Source organism: Pectinophora gossypiella, chromosome 2, assembly GCF_024362695.1.
Source record: "Pectinophora gossypiella chromosome 2, ilPecGoss1.1, whole genome shotgun sequence".
In the NCBI taxonomy this organism is placed as follows: domain Eukaryota; kingdom Metazoa; phylum Arthropoda; class Insecta; order Lepidoptera; family Gelechiidae; genus Pectinophora; species Pectinophora gossypiella.
Window position 1 is genome coordinate 13,900,517 of NC_065405.1, and position 15,654 is coordinate 13,916,170.

The 15,654-nt window shown below is 37.5% G+C and overlaps 1 protein-coding gene across 3 annotated transcripts in view; it reads right to left on the reverse strand.

Annotated features, from left to right (window-relative positions):
* Positions 1–1,220: 1,220 nt before the first annotated feature.
* The window catches only part of LOC126377996 (kinesin-like protein KIF13B), a 194,392-nt gene continuing 179,958 nt past the window's right edge, over positions 1,221–15,654 (reverse strand). For 2 of the 3 annotated variants that reach the window (XM_050026024.1, XM_050026018.1), the window contains 10 exons: positions 13,839–14,013; positions 9,899–9,964; positions 8,541–8,674; positions 7,844–7,970; positions 6,606–7,049; positions 6,124–6,269; positions 5,571–5,727; positions 5,067–5,231; positions 4,757–4,909; positions 1,221–4,141 (listed from right to left, as the gene is read on the reverse strand). In XM_050026024.1, the coding sequence (XP_049881981.1) occupies positions 4,059–4,141; positions 4,757–4,909; positions 5,067–5,231; positions 5,571–5,727; positions 6,124–6,269; positions 6,606–7,049; positions 7,844–7,970; positions 8,541–8,674; positions 9,899–9,964; positions 13,839–14,013 (1,650 nt within the window). In that variant the 3' untranslated portion in view covers positions 1,221–4,058. The remainder of the gene's footprint in view (positions 4,142–4,756; positions 4,910–5,066; positions 5,232–5,570; positions 5,728–6,123; positions 6,270–6,605; positions 7,050–7,843; positions 7,971–8,540; positions 8,675–9,898; positions 9,965–13,838; positions 14,014–15,654) is intronic. The other variant, XM_050026031.1, reaches the window with a different exon arrangement.

The window sequence follows — 15,654 nt, forward strand, 5'->3', positions numbered from 1 at the left end:
AGACACATATTGTGTTTTCTTTAAAAAATGACGGCAAGTACTTAGCATCCAACAAACAGAATACGAACTAGTGATGTCCAACTTGGTCATCAGTTCATGTCATAATTAATTGTTATGTTCTTGGAGCAAAAATGCAGAGAGAAGGATGGATCCCAAACTCCCCCATAATTAATTTTACCTCCACGGTACTTCAATATTTCCCATTATGTGTAAGTGTAAAATTGTGTGGAGTCTATGTGTATGTGTGTGAGGACAGAAGGGGCAAGTCACAGGGGCTGTAATCTGGAACCTGACCGAGGGCAACATAGTACTGCGGGGCAGAAGGCAAGGCGGAAACCATTGCCCTATTTTTCCCTGAAAAGTAGCATGGAGAGGAATGCTACACCGACAAGAGCGTGGCTCTTAAATTAGTGATGTAACATTATTCTGTTAACGATTGAATTGAGATAATTCTTTGATATAAAATAATAATTTCCGGGATTTACGCTTTGTTTTCAAGAGCTACAAATTGGTACCCGCTAGCGCTCATAACTTGAAAATATGCCTGCTAACTTATGTAACAAAATATTGAGAAAATTTTAATATTAAACGTATTTCACTGGCACGCCAGCTTATTTACTCTGTATACTTATCTATTTATAATTGAAATTCATAATGCTTCTACTAATAACTATTTTATTAGTAATTAATAAAGTCTAAATCATGCATAACTAGATAATACTAAGGGCAAGGCTACAACGCATTGATCAGCCGGATATAAGTTTAGCTCAATGCTCGCAGATGTGTACCGGGGTGTAACCATTAGCGCACACACACACACGATACAATAATGCCTGTGCGTACTCTGCTTTTGAGTGGCCAATGCTAGCGGCCTGATTTAGGAGTCACTCCCGTGTTAGTTACCCTTTATTCTCATAAGGGTAGATTCTCATAAGGACAAATTCTCATAAGAACAAATTCTCATAACGGCAAATTCTCATAATGGCAGATTCTCATAAGGACAAATTCTCATACGGGCAAATTCTCAAAAAGATAAGTATGTTGCAGTTGCAAACACACAAATTGTATTCAGTAAATCCATCAATTGAGATAATTCCATTTAGTCAAATGCATAATCAAATGGCTAACGTAATGAATTCGTACTGATACTTCTGCCATAGCTCCAATGCGCTGTAGACTATGGTAAATATTATATGGTAAAGTAATAAAAACAAATCAAATATTTTATAATACATTTATTGATAATGACAGCGATGGTTGACTTGAATTTGCTACTTGGCAAAAATATTTCCACTAGAAGTGAACTATTTTTGTATTTAATTATTTAAATATTAAAATCTCTTTATTTAATTATGCTTATGTGTACATAATGAAGATGCAACCATCTATGCTACGAGTAGCTGCCTACACGTCCGCTTATCACATAAAAGAATTAGAAATACATTTCCATTTGTGATATAATAATGTCAATTTACAATTCAAAACTGGCAAACAAACTTAGTCCTCTACGCTAGTGAACATGCGACACGATTTCACAAAATAATTAATTACATCATAAAAGCTATTTATTTGTTGAATTGACTGCAATAAATACAAAATCTGCTACATGAAACAAAAATATAAAACAAATAATTTCATTTACCTAAAAACTATTGTTTAAAACAAAAGCACAGCACATGGTCAGCTTATTTACTAAAAATTAAATTAGGACCTACAACGCTGCATTTAAGGTCACTATTAGCCTAAACCTAGGAGCCCTAGTGCATACTCCGCCACGCCAACTTCAACCGTGCGCCCTCCACCGAGGGTCCGCGTCAGCTCGCCGCCGATGTCCTACCAACTACTGGACAGAAGCACATCGAGAGGTTCAAAGACACAATCCTACTTTATTTGAAAATACTTTATTCTTTTAACGTCGACTACACATTGAGCTGTCCTAGTTAGGGCCAGTTTTAATATTGCTCTATAATTTAACCTTTTAAGTTCAAAATCGTAAAATGCAAAATTAACGCCATTCAAGTCGCATTTAACTATAAAAATCTAATTAATCAAGTAATCCCGAGAGATATTACCTACTGAAGTCTGCTAGAACGATAAATGTATAGAAAAAATGGAATGTTTTAAGTACGACAGTCTAATAAGCATCGATATAATGTAAACTGTGATATTATGTAATACGTGCGACAATTATGATGTCAGTCAACGCTTACAAAATATTAAATTGGCATTAAATTCTCGAGTGCGAAACAGCTGTATTGAATATTATTGATAACTTTGTTTACTCTAGTTACTTATAGGGTATTATGTAAATGTTAATATACAACATGTTTACAGGAATGAGGCAAGTGGCGGGCTACAATGTACGCGAATGTGAACCTTACAAACACTAGTAAATAACGAGGCGTTTACTCTATTTGTGTACTCAATTTAGTGTACTTACGAACGAATACTCTAAAAGGATGGAATATACATTAGGTGAGCTAGGCTATGTCACTCCGCGAGTGAAGTGTGGACACCCCCTAACAAGGATACACGCGCTACGCTGCTATATCTTATATTCCCCGAAATTAGGCAATATTCAAAATAACTACCACACTTTTACCCTATTATAATGGATAAACAACAAGACAGACTAACATTTACAGATAGAATTCATCGATTATTGTTCGAACGTGGATGGAGATAATAAATTGAGGACAATTTCAAATGACTTTTTTTAATGTACAGCGTGTTAAGACACGTCTACAAACATTTTTACATTTGATTATTAGATCATATGCATTTACACAACCTAATAGGTTATTGTGGAGCAAGTCATAAGCGAAGTATTTTACGCGAGCACTCGTTGAAGTTCAAACACGGGAAACCTTAGATATTTATATTTGTTAGAACACACGTATATTCTCGTTTCATATGCGATTATCACAAATAAGCCGCTGTTTCATCTCTTATGACTTGTCCCATGGCTAAAAATGACAATTTTTAGGGCATTTTATTTTGGAATTCGTCTGTACTTTATTGTACTAAGTACAAGTCTTAATAAGGACGAAGATGTATATATGGACGATTTCGTAAAATTCTACTTGAGTTACTCGTACACCTTTTAAATTAGAAGGGCAAAAGCAGGCGTTAGAATAAAAAAATAAAGTTTGTTGTTTTTTATTTAGGGTTACCTAGTCGCGTGGCAAGATACTATCACAACAGTCTGACAATAGTGTATTAAAACACAAAATGCATCTGAGCAATTTTAAAATGCAATATAGGACAGGATTGTACTGGGTTAAATATCACTAAAATACAGATAACATATACTAAGTTAAGTATATATAGCTGTGTATATCCATAGACAAGAGAAAGCATAGAGCATAGTCAATGAGCTAAAATACATAAATAATTTACCATAACGTCTATACCACAAACTATTCAGTAAAAATTCCTATACAAATAATCCGTTGAACCTTAAGTTATCACCGATCACAAAAATTTCATTGGTTCTAAAATTATTATTAAATTAATTATGTAAGTAATAATAATACACTCAAAATTCACATATTTACACCGAACTCATATAATAAAAAAAAATAAATCACATGCCGAATTTATTTACAGATTTATGTCACTGATTATAAAATTGAAAATTAATATAAAACGAAACAATTTCATACTGTTAATACTTAACCTCCCCAAAACGTGTGGAAACTGTATCGAGACGTCTACAGCGGTTTATTGGACGGGCCAATGAACGCGAGACGATCTTATTTCCTTCAACAAGCCCCTTAACAATGTGAACAACAAATAAAGGCATACGATATTGCTTTACCGACGTGGTAATGATAAATAAAACAACATCTACGATACATACAAAGCACCATTTGCGTTACACGACTGCAACAAAAAAATGTGGGTTTCACTATACAAGTAATATGGAGAGTTGTGGACGTTTGTATTAAATTCGGTCCGATACATGGCTGGTTTAGTCCGCTGGTGTGTCGGGTCGTCTGAACGGGGCGAGCGATGTAATACGAGTGTGCTATACGTACGCGCCCGTCGGATCAAGTTTATTTGCTCCTAGTTTTGGTGCCGACGGCGTTTATGCTCTCGCCGCGACTCCGTGATCTATGCAAGTTGTGTAGGCCCTCACCTGGAACGAAACGTTCATAATTAACATACAATAATAATTTAAAACATTTGTCTGCAGTTAACTGTGAGCACATCCCTTTGGGAAACAGACTGCAGCAGCCTGTTCTAGTCCTTAGCATAGAATAGTACTACATGTTGAACGGACACTCTCCGCCCCGCACCAATTCATATCAACGCGGAGCTAGATTTACCCCCCCCCCCCGCGGGGTCTCGGTTTAGTCAAAATGCTGTAAGCCGTTCAGGAGTAAGGAGCGCGCGCGGATTGTCTGTCTCGCTCACACTTACATGATAAGACGGCTCACGATAAGAATGTAATTTTTGTATGGAGTGTCCCAGCTTTACCCTTAGTGAGTTTAACTGTTTTTTGTTTTTAATAAAATAGGTTCGCGTTTGAGCAAAATCTCACCTGATGGTAAGCGACGATGTGGTCTAGGGTGGATCACGCTTACCTAGTAAATACCTATTTAATCTAGCCTTGAAGACTCCCAGATTATAACGAGTTGGAAAAACGGACGACGGTAGACAGTTTCAGTCCCATTCCTCTCAATCTGTCTATATTATACAATATTTTCTGAGAGGTTTTGCCGCGACATTTACAGACGCGAGTGGTACGTACCCTTGCTGGTGGCGCGTTTGAGCTCGTTCTCGCGGAAGGCGCGCGCGCTGCGCCCGCGCCGGTCCTGCACCAGCTTGTCGGGCCGCACGAAGATGCCGTGCCGCGGCCGACACTCGAAGTACCGCTTGCCGCCGACTGATCCGTCGTTCTTGCCTGAAATTCATCGTTAATTTCAGTATGGATTGACCAGAATCCGCCAGAAGGTAATAAAACATTTGTTATGGAGGGGGGAATAGATCAGGGGGGTTCAAGAGGCTACATCAATCCTCTCTGTTGACTCAGTTTTTTAGTAAGAAAAGTCAATAATTACCAGTAGGAGCGTCAAGTTCGACTCCAACCCAGGCGCCTCCAGCGAAGTGCGTGGGCCCAACGTAAGCCACCACACCCGTGCTGCTACTGAGCCTCAGTTGAACACTCTCGCCTACTGTCATCCAGTCTGGCACGGGGATCGCGCGAGAGCTCTCTGATGACTCATCTAGAAGAACAACAGGGGATTAAAAAGGCCGCACTAATTTGGCGTTTTCTCGTATAAAATTAAGTTGAATGAGGATAAAAACTAGAAGCTGAAATGTAGGCGGCAGCACTGTTGAGTGAAGCAAGGTGGAGTGTTTCCCGTCTGAAGGATGAGTTACGAAAAAAAGCCATGAATAAGTATAACACTCTACTATGTGAAAATGTGTTGTATCATTATGAACACTAAACAGTTAGTACAAATTGTCGCCACTGACGATGCAACTTTTCTAGTATGGCGAGGATGCTGTAACTATGTATGACACCGCAGAGGTACAAATAGTATAGTAGTGTGTATACGCACCATCCCCAATCCGCTCGGTGGAGGAGGCGGGCGTGTCGTGCAGCGCGCGCGCGGCGGCGTGCGCGTCCACGGCCGAGCGCGGCCGCGCCGCCGCCGGGAACGACGCCCGCGCGGCCGCGCGCGCGCTCGCGCCGCCGCCCGCGCGGCGACGGACCACCTGGCGGGGGAACACGGGGTTAAAAATCTTTACAAAAAAAAAACAAGTACAACCCTCGTCTGTGTTTCCCTTACTCGGAGGCAAATTACAGACAACTTTAGTTACACCCACTTCTCATGGATGTAATAATACTTAGATAGACAATCGTGATTTACAATGTCCAACAAAAAAAACGAGAATATCACAAATAGCGAGAATATCATAAAAGTGCTATTTCTGGCAATAAAATAATTATGAATGAAAATGATTTTGGGAACTAACATATAGATTTGATATTTGAATATTTGTTCGTTGGCCAACACACAGGACTGTGGACCATCTGAGAGTTAAAAATAAATAGAATTAATTTCTCATTCATAATTTCTCATTGATATGGACCAGTCTTAATATACAAACCTTCCCAGCAGGCAGTTGCGTCTTGACGACGGTGTGTTCAGGTCCGGTGGAGGCGGAGTCACTCTCGCCAATGGATGAGGCTTCACGACTGCGCTCAGCATCGTGACTCGACTGCTCAGAACTCACGGATTCTACGTCTGCGTCCGCTGTAATAAGGTTAAAAATTGCATTTATTTAATTTTTCTCTTATTCGCGCATTTAAACTCGTAAGTGGTCCACTATCTCTCTTCTGAACTTTCCAACAACAGACTTTACACTTTCTAACAAGAGATTGAACACCTACATACATACATACATAAACTCACGCCTATTTCCCACCGGGGTAAGCAGAGACTACAGAATTTCATTTGCTTCGATCCTGACACACTTCATCAATCGCCTTCATAAACGCACGCCGATTCAGAGCAGATCGTACTAAACCTTTTATAAGGACATCTCCAATTTGGTCAATGTATGTTTGGTTGTGTGTATTGAACACTTACCCAATGAATTATCATGCATCTCGCCGTTCAGCTGCACGGGTTCGCTCTTGCCCTGCGTAGATAGAACAGAGTGGTTCTCGACAGGAATCGCTCCCAAAGGATCCACTAGCGGGCCTTCATTCTGACTGTCCTTAGCAGTTTCCTCACAATCCCTTAAAAAAGGATTGATCCTCCTCGAACCTGGAGTCAAGACAGGCGTCTTCGCCTTTTCAAACGATGATTCTTCCAACTCATTCTTTGACTCAACTATTTCGTTCTTCAGTTCACTAATGTCGTTCCTCAGTTCAGTGATTTCGTTCCTGAGTCCCGCCATAGAGGTCTTTGTTCGACTTAGATGTGTGTAGTCCAAGGCTTTGTCGAAGTCAGGCGTGTCGTCGACTGACATGCTCCGGATTGATAGGGTGTCGTCGTTTGTAAGGTTTGTTGATGAGACAGCTTGAGAACCTAAAAGTACATTTAAAAACATAATTAATTATTCTATCTTTTGCTAAATAATCATCATCAATTTAAGAGCCACGCTTTTGTCGGTGCAGCATTTTCCATGCTTCTTTTTAGGGAAAAATAGGGCAGTGGTTTCCCTCTTGCCTTCCGCCCCGCAGTACTCTCTCTGACGCAAGTGGTACGGAGCTCAGAGTAGTCTATTACAAAGCCGTACTAGGACTTCTGTCCTCCGACTCTGAATAGTACTGATAGTTACTGCTACATAATATCTTCTTTTAAATCATGAAATTAGTTTGGTTTTCTACTTGTCAAATACGCTTTATTAAGAACCTTTCGTGTTATCCTAAAATTGCAAATAATGGTTGGAAAACGTTTATGATTGATATATTGACGCAACGCGTCTATACCCCCTTCAACGTAGCATGATTAAAGTGACAGTTCTCTCGTCTCTTTCATACTAAGTTGTATACAGTTAGTGCGACAGAGACATATCACTCATTTCTTTCCCTACACATACATGTCTAACTACAGTAATAATAAATCGTTTTTATTAATTATTTATATCTGTATAATTATTATTTTCACATGTTCCACACAGTTACTTCTTTTACTTCTTCTATGTGAGTTGTGAGGTGTTTTAGTATCACTAATTTCCCAACATACCGGCGTAGTTAACGGACCTCTGCTCATTAAATGTAATTTTTGTATGTTTACTCATTGTGCCTTGCGTTCTGCTTTGTTATATTTCTCAGAAAATAAATGACGTGTTTTTATTTCATTTTTCAAATATAACTAACCGTAGCCGCTAGAAGATATCGAGGGCGAGTTCTTGTTGGGTATGCGGTCACACGCCAGCTCATGCAGCGAGTCCAACGTCTTCGATGTCGGCAGGAACCCACGTGCTGGCGCCCTGGTTCGTGTGCGCTGTAACACAAGATCCATGAGGTTAGATACAACACATTTCAAAATTTATCGTGACTTGATTTGTGTGTTTCACTTGTAATACAAGCAATTTGCTGTTTGTTTATCCTTACATGAAATATAAATTGTCTAACAGTGGTTGTCAATTAGCGGTACTAATAATATTCTATGTTAAATAGTCGTCTACATACATACATAAACAGCCTATATACGTCCCACTGCTGGGCACAGGCCTCCCCTCAATTAACCGGAGGAGGTAGGGAGCATACTCCACCACGCTGCTCCGATGCGGGTTGGTGGAGGTGTTTTTACGGCTAATAGCCGGGACCAACGGCTTAACGTGCCCTCCGAATCACGGAATCATCTTAATTTTTCGGACAATCAGGTGATTCAAGCCTGAAAAGTCCTTACTAAAGAAAGGACAGTCTCACAAAGTGATTTCGACTATGTCCCCATCGGGAATCGAACCCGGACCTCCAGATCGTGAGCCTTACGCTCTAACCACTAGTCCACGGAGGCTGTCATTTCAAAATCAATCAATCAAAGTCCTCTACAAACAGTAATAATACATACATGTGAGCGCGGCGTGGTCAGTTCATCAGCAGGGGCGGATTCAGGTTCGGAATGAGAATCATCATCGTTCCTCCGTCCTGGCTCCTCGTGTAGCGTCGTCATACGCAAGCCGAGTTTGCCACTCGCTGGGGACGCTGCAAATAGCCAAATAGATCTTAAAACTTGTTACCTTTTATGATAATCTGACGTTTTAAAAGTAATACAGATAATAACGAGCGGTGTCTACTAAAATTATCTGTGTAGCATTCATATTAAACATAAATGTACTAGTGGAACAAAAGGCAAATGTTCAAATACTTAACAGTAAAAAAATAATTAAATTCTAATAGCTGACATCAGATTGGTGTGACGTCTAGATCGTAGGTTTTCAAACCATTTATTGTGAGCTTTTATTATACAAGGACCACAATTTTGACACAAACTTGCGAATAGTTTCAGAAACTATTTTTAATTTTGGAAACCACAGATTTAAACAATACAAAAAAATATACATATATCCATAATAATGGTATTGACGGAAGCTTAAAATACACTTTAAAACGTCATTACAACGCCCATATAAAGTAACAACAAATAAGAAAAATAAGTAAGGAACTCGTACGAATATAATAAATCTTATTATTATGACTACTAAATTAAAAGGCTGAAGTAGAAATTATGAAGTTCTTTCTAATTCTTAAAACTTTCTAGCTTTCAAAAAGAAATGAAAAATAGCCTACAACAAAATGTCAACACAAAAACTGAATTAGCTTACATGCTTAAAACATAACAATGCCAATGGCGCGGTTTCTGGCTGGTAAAACTTAACTTTATTTTAATTTGATAGTTCTAAAAATTGTCCTTCACCTACCACAAAAAAGACATAGAACATGTTCTATAACTGTGAACATACATATCTCTAATGCCATGGGCAGAACCACGATTAATCAAAGAAAACTTGCTTTACTAAGTCCTAAGACAAAACTGAAATTATTTTTTTTATGGAGCTTGTGTCTACCAGAATCTGCACCAAAGACTTCAAGCCAGTACAATCAGGAGGATTAAAAAAGCCACATCAAAGCAATACATTTAAAAAAGCAATGATGCTATTTGGCATTTGTTAGCATTGCGCACTTACTTTTATATGCGCCAATGTCAAATTGCAATATTGCTTTTTTAGATGAATTGGTTCGATGTGGCTTTTTTAACCCCAGTTCTATATGTAGTAAACAAAACAATTGAAAATTAAAAATAAGTAAAATAAACATGAACACAGTACTTAGTCTGTAAATAAAAGAGTTCAAAATTAAAAAGTAATGGATGTTAAAACAAGCCAAACAAGTGAATCTATTGTGTTTATAAACGGTAGTATCACGTACACTTGCTGGGCGTTTGTAGTCGCAGTGAATTCAGGTTCAAATTCAAGTTAAGGAACGTTGGACGAGCTGAAATAAAATTGTATATTTTGCATAAGTATACACACGTTCATTATTTAAGTATACAAATCAAAGGCGAATCCTAAAACGTTTTTAAATTACAAAATGACTTTAAGTAACTAAGTTTACACAAAAACAAATTGGGTAATTAATTGCTTATAGAAAGTTAACATGGACAACAGGGTAACAACAATAAGACAGTTATGACGCCCAAAAAGGGGCCTTAATTTCACAAAACTGTTTGCATTTATCTTTGATTCAAAAGTTGTCATCATAATAAGACAGAGGGACTATCCAAGTTACGTTCACGAAAAACAAGATAGATGGCGTTGTACAGCTTTAACATGATAATTACCTATTTTATCTTTACTCGGGTACACAATTATTCTAAAATACAATGTAATGGCAGAAGCATATAGTATAAAAATAATTGTTGCTTGATATTTGTACCACAATGGCCCCGATTCCTGCAGACACCGCCTAATTTTATTTTAAGTTATATCCGTCATTTTCATATCCGTCGAAAAGGAAAGGGACGGATGATTCACAGCTCTTAATTTTAGGAAGAATGAGTAAATGAATGAATAACCCGGGCGAATCAAAAGGTACGTCGCTGGTATGCAATCCGTTTGACGTGCTGTCTACTTAACTGTGTCGGGTTATTGACGGACGTAAAATTTTTAGACGGTTGGTTTAGATTTGTGCTTAAAATTGACGTGTGTTCCATAAATTTTATGCTTGTCGATTACCCGTCCCTTTCCTTTTCGGCGGATAAGAAAATGACAGATATAACTTAAAATAAAATTAGATGGTATTTACAGGAATTAGCACCATTATGTATAGAATTATGTTGCTGCCTATATTGCTTCTCTTTATCTTGATCAGAATAATAATTGGTGGAAGATTGCGCCTGGATGTTATAAAAAGTATCATCATTTATACCCAAAAACAAAGATAAAAGACGCATTATGTCTGTTACCATGAAATTAGAAGATTAAACGAAGGAACATCTGTACAGCGCCATCTATATTGTTTTTGAGGAACGTAGCATGGAAAGTCATTGGACTTGTAAACATTAGATATCTAGCTAATATTCTAAATACACAATTCACTTATACATTTCGAGCAAGAGTTTACCTACGTACATTTATTTTAATAATAAAGTGTTCAAATTCAAAACCTACAATACACCTTACAGTTCTATCAACATGCTTATACCGAGATTTCTAGCGACATTTTCCTCAATCTTGCAACTGTCTACGTTACATGCATCTTTACCTAACACATACACACCTACATCCAATTTTATTAACTATTACTACTTTACATGGAACTACATATTTCAATACAAAACTGTTTTCTCAAGTTTTTTTTTTCATCCGTTTACAACATCATTATGACGTTATATTTAACTAAACACTTAAGATGTGTTATTTGGCTGCGTTCTTAAGTTCAACTATTAAGTTATAGCCTATATATTTTTCCATAAGCAAATTTTATCCGTCTACGACAGTCAGAATATCTATGGTAAGCAAACGGTTGCTTCTCAAATCCACAGCAGAAAGACTTAACGAAGAGGAAGGGAGAAGGAAATAGTCACAGGTCATGCTCGGTCCATGCAAATGAAAGAGACACGCAAACAAACAGATAGTCAACACAACGACAGAAGCAGTTGCTCGAAGCATTAACTTCGTTTTGCGTTCTAATAGCCAATACATAGGGTCTAATTTTGTTTCAAGAATTGTAGCTTCTGAAAGATTTTTTTCAAGAAGTTATTCATTTAAGAACAGCTCTAATGCCAATTGAGGAAGATATCAATTGTATATTCAATTACAGCCAATCAAATTAAGGGTAACATTCAGAGGTAAAGTTCTTTGTGTGTAACAATGATCACGACACATCTATTTCTTCTCGTTGCATTCAACATTCGTCTAAATTTCGTCATACATAAGGTTGCCATTCCGATTTCTTGTTTACCTGATAAAAATGAGCCTGAAGGTAGCGGGGGATCGAGATAGAGAAAATACATTGTTAGTTTAAGCTAGAGTTAAAGCTTTTGTGGGCCTAGCACCCCCCAAGGCATGTACGGTCACGAGTACTAATATGTATACACTTTGAAACCATGTCACATTAACTTTTTTGACAAATTAAACCGTAAGTCTCTTTAAATGACAAATATGCTAGTGCGACAGGGTCCTAAAGTGGCTACATGATATTGCTCATGACTGTACCTATAGTACTACATCAATTCCCAATTTGATTATTCATTTATTTTCCAACTCACTTTATTCCTGCAAGACATCAAATTGGAAATCGACGTGCTAACTTAAACCCTCCCTATACCTAAAAGGGATCTTAGAATTAGTATTTTAGAGATATCACAATTATAATCTAAAATAGGAATTTCTGAAACATTACCGGGACTATGATTAAAATCTAACTGCATTTCTTCTCTATTATGCCAATTCAGAAATGCCGGTAAGAAATACAATGATTATAACAAGAGAGAGTAAAGAATATTTGGAAAATGAAAGAAGAGATGGGGGATAGAGAAATAGAGATTAGTATCAATGCAAATAGCGTTGCCACGAAGCAAGTTGAAAATAATGTAAAACAGTGAAGAAATGGAGTGGATGTAGTTTAGTCATGACTAAAAAGTGAAATATATAATGTAAACATGATATTTAATTATGTAAACCTTGTCGTTTCATTAAAGAACTATTAATTTCAAAGTGCTATTCAAAATAATACTGGTTAGTTGAATATACTAAGCTAAAGACCTATGTTATCGTGCATTATGTGTCTGTACATATTCTAGATTGTTTTAGTACTTAGTCTACTCAGTGCACTACCTATGTATTGATGTCTATGTATTGTTTTCATACAATTTTTCCTTTAATTTCAAAGCACAAGTTCTTGTATATACTTTTATGCACTATATAATGACTCTAGTGTGTGCGTATATCTATATTCCTGTATATTATGTCCTGACTCTAAATTCATGAAAAGTGTGACATGTAATGAGTGATGGAAAGTTGAAAATGTATTGGAAAGGAGTGTCTGGATCTTTCTTGTACTGTAAAAAAACTTCATTACAAATACACAATTTATATGACTTCGCCAATCAATAATAACACTCTATGAGAAATTAATAAGTTATTTAAAAGTTAATCAGAAAATATACCAGATATTGAATAGTTTGAAAAGAGTGGGTGCGCATAAACTTCAAAGATGTGGAATAATATTTATGTGAACTGTCTTCATACAAGTGTTGACATTGGACAGTGCATTACGACCGATGGTGTTTGATTTGCGAGGTCCAACCCGGTGACCACTTCGTTGTGTTTTTAGAACCATATTTCAACCAGCTGTAGGTTTCTGATTCCTCTGAACCTTGGTAAGGCAGATATTATTGAATTGAACTATGCCGATCGACATCTTCTCTTCTTATCGTATGGGTTGTGAGGTGGAATACCAACCTCATCAGCCCTGGTATCAGGGTTATTACTGAGCCGCCAAAGGCCCCTGACATGATCAGGGGCCTTTGGCGGCTCAGTAATAACCCTCATCTCATAATCCTCAGATCATGATGTATGTAGTCATGTAACGACTACATACATCAGTAAGCCCCCGATCGACAAGTGCGTGAATTTTTGTAAGAGAATAAGAGTATGACGATCAGATTATTGAACCACTTGTAGAGGTACAAAATCTAGAACACGTATAACATTCGTTAAGATTTGTCCCTAATTCATGTTAACAAAACACCACAACAACATTTACGCACACCCACTTTAACAAACGATCTTTACTTCCATTCTCTGTTAACTTGTCAAAAACCTCTCAACTTCATCATTACATAGGTAAACCAATATTAACTTACCCAATCCAAACGGCTTGGTGGGCGTGGGCATGTCCGGGTCGTTGTGCGCCGGCGCAGCATACGAGTGTCGGTGCGCGGTGCGGCGCGGCGTCTCGTCGACGAGGTCCGCAACACTTCCGGAGCGATTGCCTGCCAGCCCCGCCAAGGATTCGAACGACGAATCCAATCGCATGATCTGTAAAATGATGCTGATTTGTAAGCGGAGAGCCGATGAGAAGTAAGATAGGTGATGTGGTCTAGTCGACACATTAAATTACTGGTTGAGATTATTAACAAATGTATCTAAAAGACACATTTACAAAAAAGAAAACTTGTAATTTACAACCATTTTGTTGCTTTACATTTGTCTCGTATCTATTTGAGACAGGCAAACTGAATGAAATAAAGTCTGTGTCAAGTTGAAAAAAAAATACTACAAGAATTATAAACATACTTAATCACTTCAATCAGTTAACAAAAAATAAGTAATAAAAAAAAGAAAAAAGTAAGTAAGTAAGTAGTAGTAGTAGTAGTTAGTATAATAAATTACATGAATTATTTTATCACTTAACATAACTTTAGTTACCATAAACACAATTAAAATGAAGTCGTAAATATTAGTCATGACACTTTCAAAAATAATGTGTCGACTAAACTGATATTTGCAAATAACTAACTAAACAAGATAACATGAAGATTGGTGCAACCAATCCCAGTAGTAGTGATCATTGCCTGCACCGTGAGACTTTAAAAGTTTAAACAGACATCGAATAAAAAAGGCACTATGTACAGAAATAAACTAGAACTTATTGAAAAGTCTGCTTAAAAAACAAGGGACGATACTGAAGCTAAAGCTACTTAAAATATACCACCATCACAGGCTGAAAAATAAAGGTAAGATTACAATGTAGTCGTACGATTTGAATAATAAATTCAAGTTTTTTAATCTTAAAAAATAACCGTTCCATATTCAAAATCATAAAAAAATACATTTACGCACAAAGGATACTAGGTCAGACAACAACTTTAAAAACCATCTGTAACATTGTTTACCAATTTCAAAAATTCAATTCGAAAATTCAAATCGAACGACGTTCGCCGACCATAAAGAAACGAAAATTCCTCCATACACCAATGGCTGTAAACAAAATGTAACTACCACAAGTCACCCTCAATAGATACCGCATATCTGAAAACTTTTAGTCACCGTACAAATATGTATTTAAACTTATGGTTCGGCGTTTAGCTAATAAATACTGTTAGTGCATTTTAAGTGCGATTCTGAGAGAGGCAATTAGCAGTACATGAATATTTTGACCGATCGATCGCGATCTGAATCCCGCCTTGAATCCACGGTAATCTATTAGCTCTGCGGTACAGCGCAGCAGTGTCTTGGAGCTGCATTTAGTTCTGGATATTTATAAAGTATTGGATTTATCCTTAAAATTGAAACGATGTCTTCTTCTATCGTGTGGGTTGTGTGTGAGGTGGAGTATCAACCTCATCAACCCTGGTGTCAGGGTTACTATTGAGCCGCCATAAAATAATGACTACTTACTTGCATCAGTAAGTAGTAAACCGGGACCAACGGCTTAACGTGCCTTCCGAAGCACGGATCATCTTACTTTAGGACAATCAAGTGATCATCCTGTAATGTCCTAACCAAACTAGGGACCACAAAGTATTTTTTGTGAAATGAAACGATGTCGAGACTCGAAGTATGTAGCTCTCTCGGAATCAAGTTCGACTTTAACAGGTATGCACGGCAGAACGATTAGTTTCAACCCCCAACCCGCGCTTCCCTCTAATTTAGCCGGATCCGAAAATACAGAACTCT